At 40.8% G+C, this 23,585-nt stretch overlaps 1 protein-coding gene across 5 annotated transcripts in view; it reads right to left on the reverse strand.

Moving 5' to 3' along the window:
• LOC134205905 (F-actin-monooxygenase Mical) overlaps positions 1-23,585 on the reverse strand; it is a 273,749-nt gene that overhangs the window by 64,715 nt on the left and 185,449 nt on the right. For 3 of the 5 annotated variants that reach the window (XR_009978229.1, XM_062681610.1, XM_062681609.1), the window contains exons 7-11: positions 14,565-14,816; positions 1,105-1,584; positions 888-1,047; positions 294-827; positions 118-233 (exon numbers count right to left, since the gene is read on the reverse strand). Coding sequence is in view for 3 of the 5 variants with exons in the window: in XM_062681610.1 (XP_062537594.1) it covers positions 118-233; positions 294-827; positions 888-1,047; positions 1,105-1,584; positions 14,565-14,816 (1,542 nt within the window). In the remaining 2 variants the exon portion in view is untranslated. The remainder of the gene's footprint in view (positions 1-117; positions 234-293; positions 828-887; positions 1,048-1,104; positions 1,585-14,564; positions 14,817-23,585) is intronic. The other 2 variants (XR_009978230.1, XM_062681611.1) reach the window with 1 other exon arrangement.

The following is a 23,585-nucleotide window of genomic DNA, read 5'->3' on the forward strand; positions in this document are numbered from 1 at the left end:
TAGTTTTACGAGTGAGTTCGTAGTATAAAAGAAAGAAAAAGAAAATATAAATTAAAGAATCACCATCACCACGGGGTTTCACTGAAAATAAAAGATAAGCCATAGATTGCTACTAACCTCAGTCTCCGTATCGGTTGGAAGCGTTAGAGGAGGCATCAGTTTGACTTCCTGCATCCGCATCTCACGCGCCCGAGCCAGCTCTTCGCCTTCGGTTTGCGAATCCGCTTCATCATCTAAAAAATAATTACCCACAAATTAAAACCTATTTCTTCGCGTTCATTTAACAACCCTACCTTCGCTCGAATAACCATAGAAATCATCATCGCTGTCGACCATGCTGTTGAACCGTTTATCGCTGATCCACTCGGACGCCAGCTGTAGCGTTTGGGCGCCAAGTGGCGACCCGGCGGCTTCCTCATAGTCCGATTCGCTGTCGCTCTCCGACTCATCCGAGCTGGATGTGTCCTCTTCCGACTCGTCCGACTCGGTACCAAAGTTCCGATCGGTCCACTCGTTCTCGTCGATGACCTCCATCGGAACTTCGCCGTCCGAAATGGACTCGTCGGCGTTCTCGAACTCGATTCGTTCCGGCGTTTCGCCGCGATCCAGCAGATCGAAGTTGCTGAATGCTGACGATTTCGAATCCGGCGTGGAAGGCTGGGTAGAAGCAATTGCTGCTGCGGTAGCTGCCGAAGGTAGTTTGTCCTTTTGCGGTGTTCGAGGCAGCGACTTCTTTGGCACCGGTTTGTAAGTTTTCGATGGCAGTTTGAAGTGTTGCGTACAGTAGAACTTGCCCTCGGGATCGTCCCGATCGAAAGCGTAACCTCCTGTAAAATTACATAATAAATTAGAGTTGAACACACAATTGTAATGCGTACGTAACTGACCGAGTCGAAGATTGGTATGGCAGTGGTGGCACTTGAGGCAGGATCTGTGCAGGGTCAGGTTCTCAGCGGAAATCTTTTCCATCAAATAGACGCGCTGCTTGCAGAAGTGGCACTTCTCCGCGACGCCCGATGATGTGAGAACCAACGCGGCCTTGGAGGTCTAAAATAGAAATTCGATTAGTACTGGCCCAGCCTCATTCGAATTAAACGTTCGTACTGATTTTTGGTTCGATTGTTGCTGTTGCTGCTTCGTGCTGAGGAGTTGTCCAGCGATGGAGGCCACCTTGTTCTTACCGCGCTCACCAAGATCGAGATTGTGGCCCTCTTTCAGCTGTCGGTCGATCGCTTTCAGTGAACTGTCGATGTCCCTGTACTTTTCGTCGTCCGGCTGCTGGGTGAGCTTATTCTGGCGAGCTAAAAATTGCTCGCGGTTCCACTTCGGAACGCGTTCACGGCTCTTGCCAATGTCGGTCGCTTTCTTCGATTGTTCGATTTTCTTCTCGATCTCCTTCACATTCCAATCGCTGCTGTCGATCTTGCCGATCGCCCGCAGCAGATCTTTCGGCTTCTTCTCGGCGATCGGGACGTGCTTCCCCCCGATCCGCTGCTCCATCGATTTGATCCGATCGCTAATTTGCTCGCCATCGGCACCGGCGAGGCCCTTCGGGTACGCCGCAGCTAGGCCGCGATCGCGATCCTGAGCGGGCCGCGAAATAGAAAGATGAGAATTCGGTATTGCCGGAGTTGCTCGTTAGGAAACACATCAGACGCAGCGAATCGTGCGATTATGAGGAACCAAATTGCAGGATGTTAGGGCAGGGATCAGTAAAGCGGGATACAACCAGGTAAGAAAAATATCTACAATCTACGATCTAAAGCATGCAATGAGTTCTGGGGATAAAGTACATGCCATGCAATTTTCTTTCGTTCTAGTTCTAACCGGTTGGTTAGGTGTTTGTCATGCCGGGATCCAATCAATCATGCTTACTGAACAACACGGGAGTATTTCGCAGAGAAAACACGACACAGAAAACAACGAAAAGTCAAAGACCGCGCACGCAAGCCGCGATTGTTGCGAATCTACATTTAATTATAAAACACATGTTCGCATCAATCTCGCACCACGTCCAATTCGGTGCGCAATACCTTTTTTTTGGGGGCACGCGAGCTTGTTAGCGGATAGCGAAGGAGTGTGGCGATCGTAAAAGATGATCGAACCAGTTGGCAGAGTCAGTGGTAATGGGTGCCACATAAACTTCAATTAACGATTTACAGTTGGACGAGCTGTTAGTGGAAGAAAGAGACCTGTTCGTTGTCTTTCGGGTAAGGATTATTTGGCGAGCAAACAGACGGAAATAAAACCGGACACACAGCTGATCAGTAGTCTCACAGTGGCGATGGGAAAGTAACGAAATCGAAGTTTACTCTTCTGGATCTGCAAGACATTGTGGTTTTGCTGTTTGAGATGAATAACAATCGACATCTTTTAAGGCGCTCTTATTTTATAAAAAAAATCATTTTAGAGATGTTTTATTATGAGATTAAGTTCATCATCATCACTTTAAGATAATTTTTTTCGTTATCGTTATATACGGCGAGACTGGCATTTTAAATAAAGTGAAAATTCAAAAAAAAATCGTAGAAATCTTTAAGGACTAGCCCCCCGGAATCCAAATCGAGGAATAATAAAATGACAGATGTGCGTTGCTTCTGTTTTGAATGCACCCCTTGAAAACACGAATGCTTTTTGTTTTGGTTTCCGAGAGGCCTATCCTTAAATTCAGCTAATAGGTTGGTTACAGAATAAGGGTCTGTCTCATTTGGAGAATTAAACTGAAATTAAACTTAAAAGTTACATTTGAATGATTATCTAATAACCCTGCTGGTAGAGCAAGATTACTTTTGACAGATATCGAATTATTTTGTATCAATGTCTTATTGGAATTGTTGGTTTGCACCAGCCATTCTTATGACCGGGTTATTTGCTAATTTTCGAACTGTCACTTTTAAGTTTAATTCTCCAAATGAGACAGACCCTAAGTATAAGAAAAGTTATTTACTTCCAGCAAAGCAACGTCATGTCGTGCTGCTCTGCTACATCCCCCTCAGAACATATCGTACGGGTTCAGTCCGGAAGGAAGTCTTCTAATTTGCGGAGGCCTTAGTTTTGCTTTACATGGGATAGCCTGTTCTATTTGGAAGTATGCCTCAGCTTAAACATTCGCCCGGGGATGGTGCGTATCAGGATCAGCAATGATACTGTCATTTGCATCTTTGTTTTGATCAAAAACCGGGGGAGGAATTTTATGAACCTCCTGGCTGGAATATTTTATGAGTTATGGGTATTTTCGAATTTTTCAATAAGGATCTCCCATGGCAACTGGGCATCAGGAACTGCTTTAACCGGTTCAGCTGCAACTGTACGATGCTGAATTTGGTTGATGTGGGAACGAATTAACCTGTTGCGTCCACCAAAGTTCGATGAACAGGCCCAGTCTCTACAGCTTTTGGTTTCCTTTGTTATACAGATAATCAGACTGGAAATCACGACGAATTCCTCCATGTCGCTGATTGAACTGCTGGTTTTGCTTCTCGTTTGGAACGATTCCAAGAAAAGCTTCTGCTGGGGACATCATGTGGAGTGAGTTCTTGTTGGGCATCGACCGGTGCACGGAGAAGAATATTTGGAGATGTTAGAGAGTTGATGACCTTCCTACCCCACTCAACTTCTGCGTTCCGCGATTCAAGGATTGCAAAAATCGCTCAGTCTGCCTGTTGGATTGTGGACGATATGAATTGTATTCCGTTGTCCACCACTAGTGTTGCAAGATTTTCGTAGCGGCAAACGTCTCTCGAAGTAATTCGATTGTAGCAGTAGCGATGATGAACAGGCACCAGAACAGGCCTTGCATTGTCGTACGTACTGCTCCACGTTCGGCCAGTAGACGTAACGGGTCTACAACCTGTTTGCGGTGTAGACTGGGATGCTCGTTTTCGTATCTACAATCTGGAGAAGAGGTTGGTGGTGGGTTTGCAAAACGAAGCGTCTTCCGTGCAACAATTTGAGAAATTTCGTGACTGCGCCCGGACCTCCTTCTCCACCTGACCGTAGTTAACCTCTGAGGGCGTCAACGAACGGGATACATATGCGATTGCCTTGACCTCTACAGATGGAAAACTATGCAGTAGCACGGATCCCAGTCCAATGACAATGATGTCCTTCGAAGGGTCGTAGCGGGTTAGCAACAAATCCGAGAAAAGGATAGATGCGAACGGGTCGTAAGATTTTTGGCACTTCTCCGACCAATTTCAAGGGGCCTCCTTATTGGTGCTCTGAGCTTCTTCTTGAGCTTGACAAAACATCCGCAGTACTTCATCAAAGCACAATGGGAAAAATGAATGCGAATAAATGCAATCTCTCGGTTCGGTACGAGCGGACTTCGTTAAAATTTGGACACAAATCGTAGAACTTTCTGGGGAATCGTGCAAAGGTGGTTAAGTTCACTGCAAGACGCTGCCTTATTTGTTATGCCTTCCGGAAGACCTTGGCCTTTTGGAAAATAATCAAAAAATAATATAAAGTGGGGTAAAATGAGCCATATTTCAGTTTCTTATGTCGTGCGGTGGATAAAAATAACTCCACTCGATTCCTTGGAAAATTCTAGACCAGACTAGTAATGTTTGATCTATTATTTGCCGCTCGCAGCTTAAGTTATGAGTAAGCAATTTAAAGAAGATGAGAACGTCAGTTTAAATTAGCAAGATCTCCATTTCCAACATCATGCAGCAGACAGAGCTCACAAAATTTGAGGTATGTTTTGTCGATTATTTGTAACTCCGATCAAACAGCCTTGATGAGTTACATAAAAAAAAATACGATTTGTGTCAAAATTCCAACGCAATCCGCCCATACCGAATCGCGCTATGAACATTTTTTTCCCATTGTGCAATGCAGGACCGGAGCTGCTGAACGTCTTGAGGGGTTGGATTTGGAATTCGTCTCCGATCTTCTTTGTCTTTGTCCATAATGTGTCCGATGAATTGGATTTCGGCACTTTTTGAACGTCAACGGAAAACCATACTCACACACTCGTTCCAGAACTGAAGAGTTCGATCGTGTTCTTCTCTGGTTCGACCAACAATGAGGATGTCGTCCTGTCCTGTCAGACAATCGAACAGGAGAAATCATGGTGTTGTCTCGTAACCGTTGATGTTCCGTTTTACTTTTGGGGACCCCATATGCACGGGTCGCTTTGAACAGTAAACTGGACTTGTTTCAAGTTTGACGCACAACTGAAATCTTACTTCTGTGCACCTGCTGAGGGTGGTTTGGAACGCTTCTGGAAAATGTTTTGCTAGGTCGTTTATGAGCCACACTTCCGAGGCTGTTTATCGGTATAGACCAAAGATCGAATCGAGGTTGTCTACAGCGAACATTCTTTTGGCCTTTCCATCCCTGACGTCTGGTTTTAACAGCTTTCAAAAATTATAACTGTTGTAAAAACCACATTTCTTGATCGATTGTTTTGCAACCATTTGCATTTCATCCGGATGGATATCATTTTTCTATTCCTACTGGTTTCGAGTCAATCCACACTCCGCAGTACAGTTCTAAAATTATTCTAGAATTTGTTGGGGTCAGTTGTCCAGTTGGAAAAAGTTGCCATTTACAAATTTATGTCAAAACAGGTCGTGTGACACCTCAAACATCATGATTTCACAAAACAATAATGGAAATGATATTTTAGTGGATTCCTGGACTACTCGGGTTTAATACGACCACATCAGCCACACTCCAGGGGACCTTCGAAATTCCTGGAGGAACTTCTTGAGGAATTCCTCATTTTCTAAATTGAGTCAAAATAAATCGTGTGACACCGCATACTTCATAATTTCATAAAACAACGACAGGATATTCCTGGTCCGCGTGGGTTCAATCCGGCCACATTCAAGGGGACCTTTGGCATGGGCCTTTCCTAAATTATGTAAAATTTCATGATGTTACAAAACTATGCTGGAAATTATATTTTAGGTGGTCTTGGTCACTTTGGTTTAATCCGGTAACATTGCCCACAATCTGAAGAACTTGCGGAATGATCATTTTCTAAATTGTCAGGTCAAAACAGGTCATGTGAAACCTTACACAATGCAATAAGCAATAAGTCGAGTCAAGTACAAGACACTGAAGACGTCCTTACTGTTGAGGTCGAAATACGTATCTGTCAAAGGTTGTAGTCGAATTAAATGGAATAGTACAAACTCGTCTTATGACAAATAAATACATTCCACTAAAATAATTTTCGTATCAAAATGCAATAATGATTTTTGAATTCTTGGGTCAATTAGATTCAATCGTTCGAGGTGTCACCCGTTCTATTTTGATTCAATTTAAAAAAAAATGTTTATTCCGTAGGACCTCCGGATTGTGGCTGATGTGACCAAATTGAGCCCGACTGACCCAGGAAATGTCAAATCCAGGAGACAACTAACCCCAACGGATTCCAAAATATTTCAAGTGCCTGGTGACTCGAAGCTAGTATGAATCAAAAATTGAAATCCACCTGGATGGAATGCAAGTTGCTGCGAAGGAATCGGTCAAGAAATGTGGCTTTTCAGCAGTTTTAATTTTTGAACGCCTTCCAAACGAACGTCAGGAACGGAAAGGTTAGTAACAATACCAAATGTGATGACTGCCCACAACTGTGCAATGAGGTTGAGACCATCACCGAAAACTGTGACTGCTTATGCTTACTCTTCAGTGGCTTGAGAGGCTAGCCTTCCGAAAACGTCTAACGTCGTGAACTCTGAGATGACGGAGACCACGCCGGGAAATTAGAAAGAAGAAAATATTTTCACCTTGAAGATGACACTTTAGCTACAAAGTGTCTTCAGCAAAGTTAAAGCTTTTGTATAACGTTTATTTTGATGTTTGCTGCACTACATTTTGAAATAAAATGTTTAACTCCTATATTTCTAATTTTAGCATTATACGATGTACTAGAAAGTTGTTCCTTATTTAATTTTGAGGCACTTTGCTGAAGAAACCATTGTTGTATGTCATTTGTATCTTTTCAAATAAATGTTTGATGCTGTTGCAAAAATATCGGCGGTCGCACCCCAATTCCTAATTTAATAAAGTGTATGCCTTCTGATCACTATGAACCTTTTGTTTTTGACGAACATCTAGTACTTATCATTTCGATTCCCTCGTACAAAACGTCAAAAGCCCCGTTTTTCTCCCATTAAAAATACAGGCATTTGATAATGGAGGATTTTTACAAAAACACACCAATGTATTCAGTATTCACTCGGTTGTGTAAACAAATCGTGCAATTTTTTTCTCTAAACCTTTGTAGAAGACATTATTTGATAAAAATAAAACTAAAAAGTTAAACTCAAAACATTGATTCCTCAGGGTCACCCTATCATTAATACTTAAGTCATCATAACAAATGATACAAACGACATGCAACAATGATTTCTCGCTTAACTTTTCAAAAGGTCCTAAGTAACATTTTTTTCATGAATTAATTTGAGTAGCGCAATCAACAGACCAATATGAAAGCTTTTGATTGCACTACTCAAATTAATTCATAATACTTAGGTCCTTTTGAAAAGTTAAGCGAGATTTCTGTAGCAAGGTGCCTCAAAATTAAACAAGGAACAACTTTCTAGCAGCGGTTCTCAAACTTTTGCATTTAATGAGGTACCCCTTCTTGATAGTAGGCTTCCAAGCTTCTTGAAAGAATAATTCCGAGCCCTTTAAAGGGAGACTTACAAGCCTCTTGAAAGGGCCTTATGAATCTCTTGAAAATAGGCTTCCGCGTCTCTTGTAGAGAGGCTTTGCATATTGAAGGGACGCTTCTGAGCTTATTCCGAGCTTCTTGAAGGGCGGCTTCTGCTCCTCTTGAAAGGAGCTTTCCGAGCCTTTTGAAAGGAACCTTTCGAGCCGCTTGAAAAGTGCCTTCCGAGCTTTTTGAAAGGAGGCTTCCGAGCCTTTTAAAAGTAGGCTCCCGGCCCCTTAAAACGAGGCTTCCGAACCACTTGATAGAAGACTTCCAAGCCTTTTGTAAAGAGCTTTCTGAGCTGTTTGAAAAGAACCTTCCGAATGTCTTGAAAGGAGCCTTCTAAGCTTTTTGAAAGAAGGCTTCCAGGCCTCTTAAAATAAGGCTTTCGGACTTCTTGAAAGCAGGCTTCCGAGTCTCTTGAAAGCAGGCTTCCGGGCCTCTTGATAAGAGGCTTCTGAACCTCTTGTAGAGAGGCTTCCTAGACTCTTCAATGGCGGCTCTCGAGCCACTTAAAAGGAGGCTTCCTTTGCATCTTAAAAGAACGCTTCTGAGCCTTCTTGCAAATACGTAGAATTCCGAGCTCTTGAAAGTATGCTTCCGAGCCTCTTGAAGGGAGCCTTCCGAGCTTTTTAAAAGAAGGCTCCCGACTCTCTTAACAGGAGGCCTCCGAGCCTCTTGAAAGGAGGCTTCCGAGCCTCTTGAAAGGAGGCTTCCGAGCCTCTTGAAAGGAGGCTTCCGAGCCTCTTGAAAGGAGGCTTCCGAGCCTCTTGAAAGGAGGCTTCCGAGCCTCTTGAAAGGAGGCTTCCGAGGCCTCTTGAAGGAGGCCTCAGGCCTCTTGAAAGGAGGCCTCCAGGCCTCTTGGAAGGAGGTTTCCGAGCTTCTTGAATGAGGCTTACGAGCCTCTTGAAAGTAGGCTTCCAGGCCCCTTGAAAGGAGGCTGAGCCTCTTGAAGGGCTTCCAGGCCTCTTGAAAGGAGGCTTCCAGGCCTCTTGAAGAAGGCTTCCAGGCCTCTTGAAAGGAGGCTTCCGAGCCTCTTGAAGGAGGCTTCCAGGCCTCTTGAAAGGAGGCTTGAGCCTCTTGAAAGGAGGCTTCTGAGCCTCTTGAAAGGAGGCTCTGAGGCCTCTTGAAAGGAGGCTTCCTGAGCCTCTTGAAAGGAGGCTGGGCCTCTTGAAGGAGGCTTCCAGGCCTCTTGGAAGGAGGCTTCCGGGCCTCTTGAAGGAGGCTTCCGAGCCTCTTGAAAGGAGGCTTCCGGGCCTCTTGAAGGAGGCTTCCAGAGCCTCTTGAAGGAGGCTTCCAGGCCTCTTGAAGGAGGCTGAGCCTCTTGAAAGGAGGCTTCCAGGCCTCTTGAAAGGAGGCCTGAGCCTCTTGAAAGGAGGCTTCCAGGCCTCTTGAAGGAGGCCTGAGGCTGAGCCTCTTGAAAGGAGGCTTCCAGGCCTCTTGAAAGGAGGCTTCTGAGCCTCTTGAAAGGAGGCTGAGCCTCTTGAAAGGAGGCTTCCAGGCCTCTTGAAAGGAGGCTTCCGGGCCTCTTGAAGGAGGCTTCGCGCCTCTTGAAAGGAGGCTTCCAGGCCTCTTGAAGGAGGCTTCCAGAGCCTCTTGAAAGGAGGCTTCCTGAGCCTCTTGAAAGGAGGCTTCTGAGCCTCTTGAAAGGAGGCTTCTGAGCCTCTTGAAAGGAGGCTTCTGAGCCTCTTGAAAGGAGGCTTCCGAGCCTCTTGAAGGAGGCTTCTGAGCCTCTTGAAAGGAGGCTTCCGAGCCTCTTGAAGGAGGCTTCCAGGCCTCTTGAAAGGAGGCTTCCGAGCCTCTTGGAGGAGGCTTCCAGGCCTCTTGAAAGGAGGCTTCCAGGCCTCTTGAAAGGAGGCTTCCAGGCCTCTTGACAGGAGGCTTCCAGGCCTCTTGAAAGGAGGCTTCCGGGCCTCTTGAAAGGAGGCTTCCGGGCCTCTTGAAAGGAGGCTTCCGGGCCTCTTGAAAGGAGGCTTCCGGGCCTCTTGAAAGGAGGCTTCCGGGCCTCTTGAAAGGAGGCTTCCGGGCCTCTTGAAAGTAGGCTTCCGAGCCTCTTGAAAGGAGGCTTCCAGGCCATTTGGCATTTTGAAAGGAGACCTCCAGGCTTCTTGAAAGGAGACTTCCAGGCTTCTTGAAAGGAGACTTCGAGACTTCTTGAAAGGAGACTTCAAGGCCTCTTGAAATGAGGCTTCCAGGCTGCGCTGGTTCTGGAGGGCAGGATTCTATTGAATTTAATAATCGTAATACCTATTAAGCAAAGTTTTGAAATAAAAAAAATACACAATTATCAAAACTTTATCGATTGTGGTTGATAAAGGGACAATGATAGTGAAGTTCATCGCGCATCCTACAAGAGGTTTTCGAAACCCTTTTCACAGGCTTCTTCTGATTTCTGACGATTGCGTTAACCCAACGGGAATCCTAGCTCTCACAATTGGAGTACCCTGCTTGAGATTCACGATTCGATGACATTCTTCCACAAGTCGAAGGTGATCTCGTTGACCGTTCTTTGTAACGCGGTTGCTCTCTCGTCTCGGGAGGATTTAGGTCCACCGATAACTCGCAAGGCCTTGAATTGATCGCTTGAGAGCTTCGAAAGTTGGAATGCATCGCAATGCTTGCAGCATACGACGTGGAATCGTCCGCTTCATCTTTGAAGTACTGCATCAGGCATTGATACCGGGCGTGGAAAATGAACTTCTGCCGGTCGAACAGTTTCTTGAGCTTGGAAACCGTTTCGTCGAGCGTTAAATTACGGAGATACTTAGTCAAATGTATACAGTTGACGAGTTTTTCATGGACCGAATTGATCAGCTTGCGTATGAACTACTGAATATTGACCGCGTCGTCGAGGAGCCGTTCACCTTTCTTGAAAACGTTTTCATAGCGTTGAAGAAAACTGCTCCATTCCGGGTCAAAGTCAAATTTCTGGATTCCACTAGCCAAAGGCTCGATAATTTTCTCGGCGCCATCAGTTCGTCCGTTGAAGGGCGGAAATCTGCTGCTTCTGGTTAGAAATCAGCGCGGTCAAGCGGAAGGACGTGCTTAAAGTTGTCGTCCGGAAAGTTTCCCAAGCTACCAAAAGTTCACATTTTACTTTTTTTTTTTTTTTATTGTCTTTATTAACGAGGTTTTCGGCCCTAGACCGGTTCACCTCATAAACACATTTTACTTAAATTTGTTCCTAACCGTACTAATTAGTTCACTCTTGGTTCACATCGAGTTCCAAGCACCTTAACAGAACTTCATAGTTCACTTTTTCGCTCCAGCCAAACAAAAAAATACTTAAAATGCAAGCTGATTAAGCCAAAACATCCCATCTTATCCGTACTTTTGGTTGCTTGGGTTACTAGCGCTGGTCACGGGATCTTAGAGAACTTGGAGGAATACGGAGGCTTATCTAGAATCGACATTAGTCGTTTATTGAATGATGGTGGAAATACCAAATAATTTTCCGTGGAAGTTTCTAAGAATTTCCTGTGGTAATTCCCGAGAATTTCCCGCGGAAAATCCAAAGAATTTTCCGTGGAAATTCCCAAAAACTTTCTGTTGAAATTCCAAAGAATTTCCCTTGGAAATTCCAAAGAATTTCCCTTGGAAATTCCAAAGAATTTCCCTTGGAAATTCCAAAGAATTTCCCTTGGAAATTCCAAAGAATTTCCTTGAAATTCAAGAATTTCCTTGAAATTCCAAAGAATTTCCTTGAAATTCAAAGAATTTCCTTGAAATTCAAAGAATTTCCTTGAAATTCCAAAATTTCCTTGGAAATTCAAGAATTTCCATGGAAATTCCAAAGAATTTCCCATGGAAATTCAAGAATTTCCCATGGAATTCAAAGAATTTCCCATGGAAATTGCAAAGAATTTTCAAAGAATTTCCCATGGAAATTCAAAGAATTTCATGGAAATTCCGAAGAATTTCCTTGGAAATTCAAAAACCTTGTAAATTCCAAAGAATTTCCTTGAATTCCAAGAATTTCCTTGGAATTCCAAAGAATTTCCTTGGAATTCAAAGAATTTCCTTGGAATTCCAAAGAATTTCCCTTCGGAAATTGCAATGAATTTCCCTTCGGGAATTCCAAAGAATTTCCGCTTGGAAATTCCAAAGAATTTCCCCTTGAAAATTCCAAAGAATTTCCCCTGGGAAATTTCGAAGAGTTTCCCCTTGGAGATTCCACAGAATTTCCTTGGAATTCCAAAGAATTTCCCCTTGGAAATACCAAAGAATTTCCCCTTGGAAATTTCAAAGAATTTCCCCTGGAAATTCCAAAGAATTTCCTGGAAAAATTCCAAAGAATTTCCTAAATTCAAAGAATTTCCTGGAATTCAAAAATTTCCCTCGGAAATTCCAAAGAATTTCTCCTTCGAAATTCTAAAGAATTTGCCCTTGGAAATTCTAAAGAATTAGCCTTGGAAATTCAATGAATTTTCATGGATACTCCAAAGAATTTCCCATGGAAATTCCAAAGAATTCCATGGAAATTCCAAAGAATTTCCATGGATATTCAAAGAATTTCCATGGAAATTCAAAGAATTTCCTTGGAAATTCCAAAGAATTTCCCTTGGAAATTCCAAAGAATTTTCCTTGGAAATTCCGAAGAATTTTCCTTGGAAATACCAAAAAAAAACTCCCATTGAAATGCCAAATAGTTTCCCGTTTTCTAATTGATAATTTCAAAATACAGAAGTGTTTTATGGAGCCATTGCACTATGGTCCAGGATACAGATTTACGCGGAAAGATGAATTTTACTCAAAAACTATATTTTTTAGAAAAAACTGTTGTTCTACAAAATTGTTCGAAATAGTAAGGCCATCATTATGGTTCTACCAAAAAATAGGGTGGCCCATCATATGAAAAAAATTAGAAAATATTTTTTTTATTTCTCAGAATATTGACATGTTATGTTCTACAAAGTTGTAGCGCAGCTTATTCCAATCAATTTTGTTAAAAAAACTTTTTCTGTAGCTCTGAAGTTGGCTGATTTAGAGCAATTTTACCTAATTGGATTAGGGTGTACCTCAAAAAAACAGTATTTTTGATCTACTTTTTTTGTTTTAGATTTTTCGAAAAAGTCATGTTCAGGTGACCTTTAGAGCTCAAAAAATGCAATGGGTAAATATGGTCAATATCCTTTTCTGATCAAAAACTATAATCGTTTTTCTGTCAAAATTACATTTTTTTCATAAGTTGATATCTCCTGCTAGGGCAGACCAAAAAAATATATTCACACGGCATCTGAAAGAGAAATTAATATTCTTTATTATGTCAAAAAATTAGGGATATGTTATTTTTTTATCTCAAGTTTCATCAATTTTACTAAAATCATGTTTTTTCAAATAAATTGATATAACTCGACAACGGAAGAAGATACAGACGATATTTATATAGCAAAACACGCGTTTTGAAAAGCCCCAAAAGTCTTCAGAAGGTGACATCCGTGAAAAATAAAAAATGAAATGAGCAGATCATAAATATTATTTTTTGAGGGACACCCTAATCCTGGTAAGTAAAATTACTCTAAACAAGTGAGTTTAAGAGCTACATAAAAAGTTTATATAGCAAAGTTGATTGGAAAAAGCTGCGCTACAACTTTGTAGAACATTTTATGTCAATATTCCGCAAAATAAAAAAAATAAAATTTCACATTTTTATAAAATGGCCCACCCTATTTTTCGGTAACTCTATAATAAGGGCTCAAGTATCCAGAACAACTTTGTAGAACAAATTTTGTTTCTTAAAAGTATGCTTCAGACCGAAAATGCATCTGTTCTTGTAAATCTTGCAATACAATGATAATGATAAAATTTATAAAAAGTGTTTAAGCTGTAGATTTTTTATTTTTCATTTCTCACGAATGTCATATTCTGAAGACTTTTGGGGCTTTTCAAAACGCGTGTTTTGCTATAAGAATATCGGCTGTATCTTCTTTCGTTGTCGAGTTATATCAATTTATTTGAAAAAACATGATTTTAGTAAAATTGATTAAACTTGAGATAAAAAAATAACATATCCCTAATTTTTTGACATAATAAATAATATTAATTTTTCTTTCAAATGCCGTGTAAATATATTTTTTTGGTCTGCCCTAACCGAAGATATTAACTTATGAAAAAAATGTAATTTTGACAGAAAAACGATTATAACTTTTGATCGGAAAAAGATATTGAGCATATTTACCCATCAAAAGTAGCATTTTTTTGAGCTCTATAAGTCACCTGAACTCGACTTTTTTGAGAAATCTAAAACAAAAAAAGTAGATCAAAAATACTGTTTTTTTGAGGTACACCCTAATCCAATTAGGCAAAATTGCTCTAAATCAGCCAACTTAAGAGCTACAGAAAAAGTTTCTTTAGCAAAATTGATTGGAATAAGCTACGCTACAACTTTGTAGAACATAACATGTCAATAATCCGAGAAATAAAAAAATATTTTCTAATTTTATTTTATATGATGGGCCACCCTATTTTTTGGTAGAACCATAATGATGGCCTTACAATTTCGAACAATTTTGTAGAACAACAGTTTTTTCTAAAAAATATAGTTTTGGAGTAAAATGCATCTTTCCGCGTAAATCTGTATCCTGGACCATAGTGCATTGTAAACTAAATTGTATTTCAAAACCCCGCTGCCTGACACGAATGCACCTTTCTGGTGTAAAATGTCATTAATAAACAAACAAACAAACAAACTTAATTCTCATCCTTTTTACAAAACAATATGTACCTATGATTTTGAATGAATGAATTTTCAAGTCAACGAAGCAAATCCAAAAGAGTAAATCGTAAATTTTCGTGATTACCCCAAAGCTGTGCCACACAAACACCAAACGAAATCACATGAAACTCATCATGCGGTGGCGACCACGCACGAGGCCGCGACCTATAGCCTTACGGGATAGAGCAGCTTCCGTTCCAGCTCCTTGACGCGATCGGTGAACTCCGGCGCCGACTGCCGGTACAGGAACAGCGAATAGTCCTCGAAGGCGCTGGAGCTGTCGCCACTTTCGCGCAGCAAAGTGTTCGCCTGCAGCATGTGCAGACTGGTGAAGAAGTTTTGCGTTTGCTGGGCCCGGGCCAGGCGCCGCTTCGTCTGCCGATCGATCCGGTTCGCTTCGATCTCCTGCAGACGGCGGGTTCGTTCCTCCTACAGGCGAACAGTACCCGTTACAGACGTGGCGCGGACGCGGAAAACACAGGGAGAGGCGCGCACACATAGAGAAAGAGAGGGCGGAAATCAAGGGTGGTACATTACACAACCGTTAGCATTTAATTTAGTTTTGTGATTGTTTTGCCTCTCGGTTTATCGCTGAATTCGGTTTTAATGACCGAGTATGAAATATGAACTTGTCTGCCGGCATGGTGGCACAGTGCTTCGTTAGATACAAAACCGTAAACGCAAATGATTTTCATAAATGAGCTGATGTGGAATCTGATATTTAATTCAAATTTGGGTTTGAAAATATTAAATTGAAATTGATCGAATTACCAATCAATGTTAGGATTTTTTTTCCACATCCGCCCCATTTGAAACACTGTATGGCGACTTGATGCTTTTGGGTCTGAACTAATTGTGCTGAGCGGGCAAGCGAGCGAACGAACGAACGAACGAGCGATGGGTGGAAAGAAAACGCAAACTTGAATTTACAATTTTAATCAAGTACCAATTTATTCAGCATGCAAAAATAACGACTATAGAAGCGCGATGAGCGTGGGCGGTAAGTAGACATGAGTAGTTGCTAGGAAGAAAGAAAGTCTTTGCAAAAAAGTAGCTAAAACATAAATAACGGAAATATAGAAAAAAAAAATGAAGAGAAGGGAGAATCTAAACTCCGCTCGAACGGTATCGAATCTATTCTACAGTTTCAATCCTAAATTTAAGTGGGTTAATGCAACTTATATTTATATATCCAATGGGTAAATATGGTAAGCGTGAGTGCACAAATGTAAATAATGTATGCAGAATATGTCTATATGCAGAACTGCAAGCGTTACTTTGATCCTACAGCACACGCGCAATGCACTTACAGCGGAATTGACTACAAGCTATCTATCATAAAGTTATACAAATGTACATTCTTAGTGTGGTTGATGTTGTTGTTATTGTTGGGTTGGTTTGTTTGATTCATCCCCGTGGTATGTTTATAAGGCACGCTGTGCCGGGCTATCTTGCGTGTTTGTGTGTACCGGCGAATGTCAATAATGCCTCCTACAACAGATTTAACCGGAGCGATGACGGGTGAGCAAGAGCAAATCAAATCGCAAGAACTGTCGGTCGGCGTGTAAAATAGCGATCCGCGAAGGCGTAGATGTACCTACGACGCACGGTGTGCTCGTCGAACACTCGTAGTGTCTAGAGGGGTTGCATGGGCGTAGCCAAGGGGGGGCAGGGGGGGGCCGTCGCTCCCCCCCCTAAATTGTGGAAAGATTGAACGGGTACTGAAATGAATTCCCTCAAACATGTGCACTTTACGATTCAATCGTATACAGAAATAGGTGGTTGAAATTCAAAAAATTCCCAAAACTTATTAGGGCATCCAGGATCCATAATATATGAAAGTTCAAAACAACTCGAAACATTTCGGGCTCAAAAATTCTCCTTGAAATTCTTCTATAAGCTCCCCTGGGAACTTTTAAATTCCTCTGGAAAGTTATCCACAAATTCCTCTGAAAATCGTTCGAAAATCCTTCTCATGTAATTGTAATCCCTTCTTATCTAGAAACCCCCCACTATTTTTTTAAGGAATTTCACGAGGAAATTCCTTGAAGATATCTTTTCTTCTCTCCAAGATTTACTTCTAGATATTTCTTCGGCTATTCTCTCTTCAGGAAGAATCCGGAATTTCCTTCAGGTATGCATTCGAGAGTTCCGTCAAGAATACATGTTCCATTCGCACCTCATTGCATAATACTCACCCCTAGCTATAAATCAACCAATTTAGATGTGTAAGGAATAACAACAAAACCTCTTGTTTAGCGAGTGTGGAGGTTCTGTTGGCAAGGAGGCAATCGGCTTCAGACAAATCACCAAAATTGTGAGTTATACATTATTTCTAATTATGTAAATAACTATCAATAAATATATTATTTCAGCTTTTTAGCTAATGAATTACAAATATGTATTTTATTTGCTGTAAGCATCGGTTCGAAGCCACCAGCCAATAGCTCCCGCAACAATACATACGGAATTTCTCCCCAAAATTCTACCAGAAGTTTCTTCAAAAATTTCTGACGGAAATCCTCCGATTTAGCTCCATAATTTCACTTGTAAATCTATAAGAAATTCCTTCGGAAATTCTTCTAGGAACTTCTCCGGGCATTCCTCTCGGAACTCTTTCTTTAATTCCTCCGAGATTACTTCCAGGAAATTTTCCGGGATATCTCCAAACATTCAATAGCGAAATCATCTAGCATTCCAATCTGGAATTCTTTTCGCAATTACTTTAGAATATCCTTCAAGAAATCCTCTAGAAATATCTTCATGAATTTCTCCTGGAATTCGTCCAAGTATTTCCCCAGAAATTCTTACAGGTATTTTTTCGGGAGTTTCTTCAGGTACTTCTCCAGGAATTCTTTCCGCGGAAGTGTACTAGAATTCCTTCCGGACTTCACTCGGAATTTACTCGGATATCTGCCAAAAGTTCTTCCAGAAATTTCTTCGGAACAATCCGCAGAAATTTTCTTCAGCAATTAATCTGGGAATACTTTCAGGATTTCATCTGGGAATTTATGCATAAATTCCTCCTGGTATTTTTCTGGGAATTCCTTCAGATATTTTTCCGGAAATTCCTTTAGGAACTTCTCTAAGAATTATTTCCGGACTTCCATGTGGGAATTCCTCCGGAAGTGCTTATGGGAGTTCCTCCGGGAGTTCTTCCAGGAGTTTTTCCAAGAAATTCTCCGGTAATACCTCCAGGAACTTTACAGGGAATTCCTGGACGATATTTGGCAGGAATTGCACGGGAAATGGGATTTTAGAAGTTACTTCAGAAATATTTTTTCTCTTCCTCTAGGGTATTACACCGGATGTTCCTCTGAAGTTCCACCAGTAGTTCCTTCGGGAAGTCAATCAGGCTTTCTTCCAGGAATTCATTTAGCATTTCTTTAGGCATTTATCTACAAAAACCTCCAGAAGTTCCTCGGAGAATTTCTCTGGGAGTTCTTACAGGAATTCCTCCGGGAGGTTCTTTTAAGAATTCCTCCAGGAGTTCCTCCTGGAATTCTTACGGAAGTTCCTTTGGGAGTTCATCCTAGAATTCTTATGAGAGTTCCTCCAGGATTTCCTACGGAAATTCTTCCTGTAGTTCTGCAATAAATTCCTCCAAAAGTTCCACCGGCAGTTCCTCCGAGAATTCCTCTGATAATTTCTCCGGAAATTCTTATAGAAAATCCCCCGGGAGTTCCTCCGGAAATTACTCTGGGAGTTCCTCCGGGAGTTCCTTTTCAGAGAAACACCCGGAGAAACTGCAGGTGAAACTCCCGGAGGGATTCTCGTAGAAACTGCTGGTAGATCTCCCGGAGGAATTCCCAAAGGAACTGCCGGAGGAGCTCCCGTAAGATCTCCTGTAAGAACTCCCGGAGGAATTTCAGGAGGAACTCCTAGAAGAATTCCTAGAGGACTTCCCGGATGAGCTCCCAGAGAAATTATCGGAAGAACTTCGGGAGGAATGTCCAGCTTAATTTCTGAAGAAAGCCTAAATGATTTCCTGAAAAAAGCCTGAATAATTTCCTTGAATAGCTTCTGGTGGAACTTCTGGAGGAATTTTCGGAGAAACTCACGGATGAATTGCTGGTGGAATTCCCGGAGGAACCCTCGAAGGAATTTTCTGGAAGAATTTCTGAAGAAACTCCCGGGAGAATTTTCAAAGGAACCCCGGAGAAACTACCAGAAGTATTCTCGGAAACAAGAGAATTCATCTTATAGACAAATCTCGTCTAGCTGAAACCTTTGTTGGGGTTTGTAGCTGGACCATCATCATCATCAGAGGACCTGCCGGAGAATTCCCTGAGGAGCTCGCAGAGAAATTCTCGGAGGAGCTTCTGGTGGAAAATCTATATAAATTCCTGAAGAAGCCTAAATAAATTCCAATTCTGCCGAAATTCCCGGAAGAATTTTCAGAGGAACTGCCGATAGAACTACCGGAATAATTCTCGAAGGAAATCCTAGAGAAATTCTTGGTGGAAATGCCGGTGGAACTCCTGGAAGAATTCCAGGAGGAATTTTCAGAGAAACTCCTGGAGGATCTCACAGTGGAAATCTTGAAGTTTCCACCGGAATTCTTTCAGGATTTCATTGCGAATTAATCTAGGAACTCCTCCGAAAATTCCATTGTTGATTTCATTTTCGGTATAATTTCTGTATAAATTTCCGGTGGAATTCCTGGAGAAATTCTTTGAAATTTTCACAAGAAATTATTCGAAACAATTCACGGAAAATTTTATGGAATTTAAACAAGAAATTCGAAGATTTTTCGTGAATTTCTTAGGAATGTTTTCTGCGGAATTTCCACGGAATATTCTTATTCTTAAAAAAAAACAGCACGAAATTATTTGAATTATTGCAGGCAATTCTGCAGAACTTATAAAGAAGTTCGTGAAGATTTTCTTGGAGTAAATAATGGTGGAATTTTCGAATCAATTCCCGGCAAAATTTATGGTGGAATTCCTGAAGACACTGCCGAAGAAGTTGCTGGAGGCATTCCTAAAGAATTCCTGATAGCTTGCATATTGATAAAGCTTGCAATTGATAAAGCTTGCATATTGATTTTTCTGCCTATTTTATAATAAATATTATTTCAGAGAGGATTTGTTTAGAAATTCAGATGTATGGTTCTAGTTTTCTAAAACTTATGGAAGAATGCAGGATTTTTATAATAATTGTTATAGCCGATTTAATATTCTTTCAGAATACTAAGCTCGTTAATATTTTTCTCACTTTATTTAAAAATATCTGATGAGCAATAAATCACGCAATTTAAATCCATTATTGTTTCGATTTGGTTTGGATTTGGTTTCATGTGTTAATATTCATGTGTTTTTATAAAACTACTATAAAACTACGATTTGGAAGACCAAAAAAGTTGGCCCCCCCCCTTCTCGAAATCCTGGCTACGCCCATGAGGGGTTGCAATCTCAACAACGCAAAGTAGGCTTTGTTTGCTGTTTGCAGAATTTGCAAACAACGCTTCATATGCGTTGCATCTGTTTCACTGAATAAAGGATGGCAAAATAAATCAATAACTGCTCCATTGTGGGTAATAGGTACCCTAATTATGTAAGACAATAGGAAAGAGGACTACATTTCTATAACAATTTTTACGCCGTATGCAAAAAAAATATGATTGGTAACCACAAAGTTCAAAAATAACAAATGCGTAGGACGATATCGAGAATGATGACCAGGATTGCATAGTATAACTTCCTTGATTAAATCCACTCACAGCCATAAAGACAGAAATAGTATATGCATAAGTGTAAGATTGATAAACTGCCTGTAATCGCATATGTGCCCCATATATACATTTTAAGCCACACCGTTAAAATCGCCATTGCAGTCGTAAAGTATTGCATTCATTTTTGCACTCCGTGTTTAATATGTGCGAATTATTGTGTATAATGTGAATGATTCGTAGGAATTGAATGATTCGTAGCTCGCTCTTAAAAAACCCGGTTCACCAGATTAGCAAATTATCTGTACATTTGGTCGGGGTTCAGCCAAACCGCACCAAGTGGCTTTTTAATTGACTTGTGATGTTTTGTTCGCAAAATAAAAACGGAAAACATTTTATGTCAATTTATGCGTACATTTGTTGTAGAATATCCTCAGTTATGGCATTGAACGATGTCCGATGCTATTTGTGATTAATTGAATCTGTTACACACATTTGTTGGCAAAAAAAATGAATTGTTTTCATTGGCGCAGAACTTCGACCATTAAAAAATAAATGACGAAATAAAACTACTGTTGTAGGTATTCAGATGGGGAAAAATCGATTGGCCGGAACTCATTTGGCCGAATTCCGCTAGGACGAACAAACCAACGGGCTGAAGCCCATCTGGTTGAAAGTCATTTGAACGAACGGGTCATACGGCCGAATAGGTCATTTTGCCGAACATGTTATTTGCTCGAACATGTCATTTGGCGGAACAAGTCATTGCACTATGGTCCAGGATACAGATTTACGCGGATGCATTTTACGCTAAAACTATTTTTTTAGAAAAAATTAAAAAAAAATCACGATTCAATTTTTTTTCGGATTAGCAAGGCCATCATTATGGTGCTATAAAAAAAAGGGTGGCTAATTATATAAAAAAAAGAGAAAGGGTGTCCCTAAAAACAGGTTTTTCCGATCTTTTTGTTTTCGATTTTTCTGAAAAGTTGGCTTCGGGTGGCTTTTAGAGCAAAAAAAAAGCTACTTTTGATGAATAAATAAGCGCAATATCATTTGCTGATAAAAAAGTATAATAGTTTTTTTGTCAAAATTACGTTGTTTTCAAAAGTTGATATCTCCCATTGGGGCAGATCAAAAAAAGTATCTCAGTTTTTATCAATTTTACTAAAGATTTTTTTTTTCAGATAAATTGATATAACTCGACAACGGAAAAAGACTGCATCCGACCATCATCAAGCATAGAATGACAAAAAAATGCGCCCTGTTCTTTCATGCATAGTTTCTTGCTGGCGACTGCATGTTGTGTATGTAAGCACAGCGACCAAACGAGAGAAAAATGCGCGAGCAAAAAGAACGTCAGTACGCGTTCCTGTCACAAACTGGAATGACTCACACACGGCAGGCACAGCTTCTTTTATACACAAAAATAGTTTTGCGGTGGACCCGAAGGCATACTGCATTTTGATGTCCGTGTTAGGAATACACGGGATTTATTATATATGAAATTATTATTGGCTTTGACAAGAATTGAAACTATCAATATGTAGCTTATCGTTAATAATCTTAAGTTTCAATGGAATTGACAAATTGCTGGAGAGTGTCCGAGTCGATTGATATATAAATCTTCAAAATCCATCGACAGATAAAGGCGCTAGTAACGTTCGAAATCTTCCCTTTCAGCATAACGCTCTCGATTTCCAAAAATCTAAATGGCACCCAGTATAGTAAAGAAAGCCGTAAGTCCTACGTCAAAAATTGTTCTACAAAGTTGTTCTTGATACTTGCGCCCTTGTTATAGAGTTATCGAAAGATACGGTGGCCCATTTAATAAAAATGTGAAAAAAGGTCGATCGGCCGAATATGTGATTTGTCCGAATAGGTCAATTGACGTCTCACTTCTTAACCATCATTTCTCACTTCTCACTGTGAAAAGTGCGAAGTGAGTAGTAGTGAGACTGTTCTGACTTCTGATTCCGCAAATTTTTCTGCTTTTGTGAACAAAGATTAAAATGTGGATACGACGTATCTGATATATCACATATATCTATAGCACTCCCATGCAAACCAACACCATCAAAAGGTGATACAAGCCTTCAACTACGTATTGATGGTGTTGGTTTGCGTGATCTTTGTTCTCAAAAGCAGATAAGTCGTTTTTTAAATTTGGTATTGACTGGATCCTAATGGCCTAATGATATGTTTGGCCAATTGGTATATTAGACCAAACAACTTCCGGCTTAGTGGCTGAAATGGAAAACCAACTGGCATACATGAATCCAGTTTTTCTCAACAAGAAAGATCGCAGGGATGCGTTGTTCTCCAGATCCAAGCCACCTGTTCTGAATGTCAACACTCGTACAGTTGACCATCGAGGAAAATGTCCTTTTTGCAATTCGAATGATCATCTGAGCCTAGTCAAATGTGAGCAATTTACCAAACTATCCATCGATATCCAACGTCGTTCCGCTGCAAGACCCTGTAACGTGTGTTATATATGTTTGAAGCAAGACCATTCCCGTCGTAATTGTCGATCTGATAGAACATGTCCAGTATGTAATCGGAATCATCATGAATTAGTACACTAGGATGCAATAAGGAAGGAACCTTTTCGCAAATTGGAGAAGAATCGTGCTGAGGATGTATGTCATGTCAACAGTAAAAATGTAACCTCTATCCTCCGTGTTGGTGAAGTAAGATTTCGTAACCAAGGAGCAGTGGAGAATGTATTCGCCCTGTTTGACGAAGGATCTTCTTTATCGATGATTGATTCGGAGCTTGCAGAACAAATGGAGCTGAACGGCCCAGTGTCTCCGGTAACCTACCGCTGGACAAATGGGATTTCACACAAGGATTCTGAATCAATGATGCTGTCCTTTCAAATTTCTGGGCCTTCCGAACTGAAAAATGTGCGTACCATCAATAATATGAATCTTCCTCGTGTGAGTCTTGATATCGACAAAATTAAAAGATTGTACCCACTTCTTGACGAGGAGAAACTGGAGATAATTCAAAATGTAACTTCAAAAATTTTAATTGGATCGAATAACGCTGGCCTTATCGTTCCATTAAAAAAAAAGGTTCAATATTCAATACGAGGTCTACAGCTAACGCGGTGCCATCTTGGTTGGACAATCCACGGAGAAATAGAACCTGATAGAGTAGAAATTTCTGATCAATTTCACGTTTTTCTTTGCTCAAGTGATCAAGATTTAGGACTAACTGAAATGATAAAGGAATTGTACAAAATTGAAAATTTCGGCATCCGTCATCAAGGCCCAAAGAAGATGAAAGAGCTCTAGACATTATGAAGCGTACACTGAAACGATGTAAGGATCGCTTTGAGGTTGGACAAATATACCGGTATAACAATTTCGCATTTCCTGATAGCAAGCCGCAAGCACTGTGGCACCTAACTATTATGGAGAAGAAGATAGATGCAAATCCAGAGTTCGCTGAGCAATATTGTGAGAAAATTGAGGGTGATATTCAAAAAGGCTATGCTAGGAAACTGAATCCCGAGGAAT

This window comes from Armigeres subalbatus, chromosome 1 (genome assembly GCF_024139115.2).
Source record: "Armigeres subalbatus isolate Guangzhou_Male chromosome 1, GZ_Asu_2, whole genome shotgun sequence".
In the NCBI taxonomy this organism is placed as follows: domain Eukaryota; kingdom Metazoa; phylum Arthropoda; class Insecta; order Diptera; family Culicidae; genus Armigeres; species Armigeres subalbatus.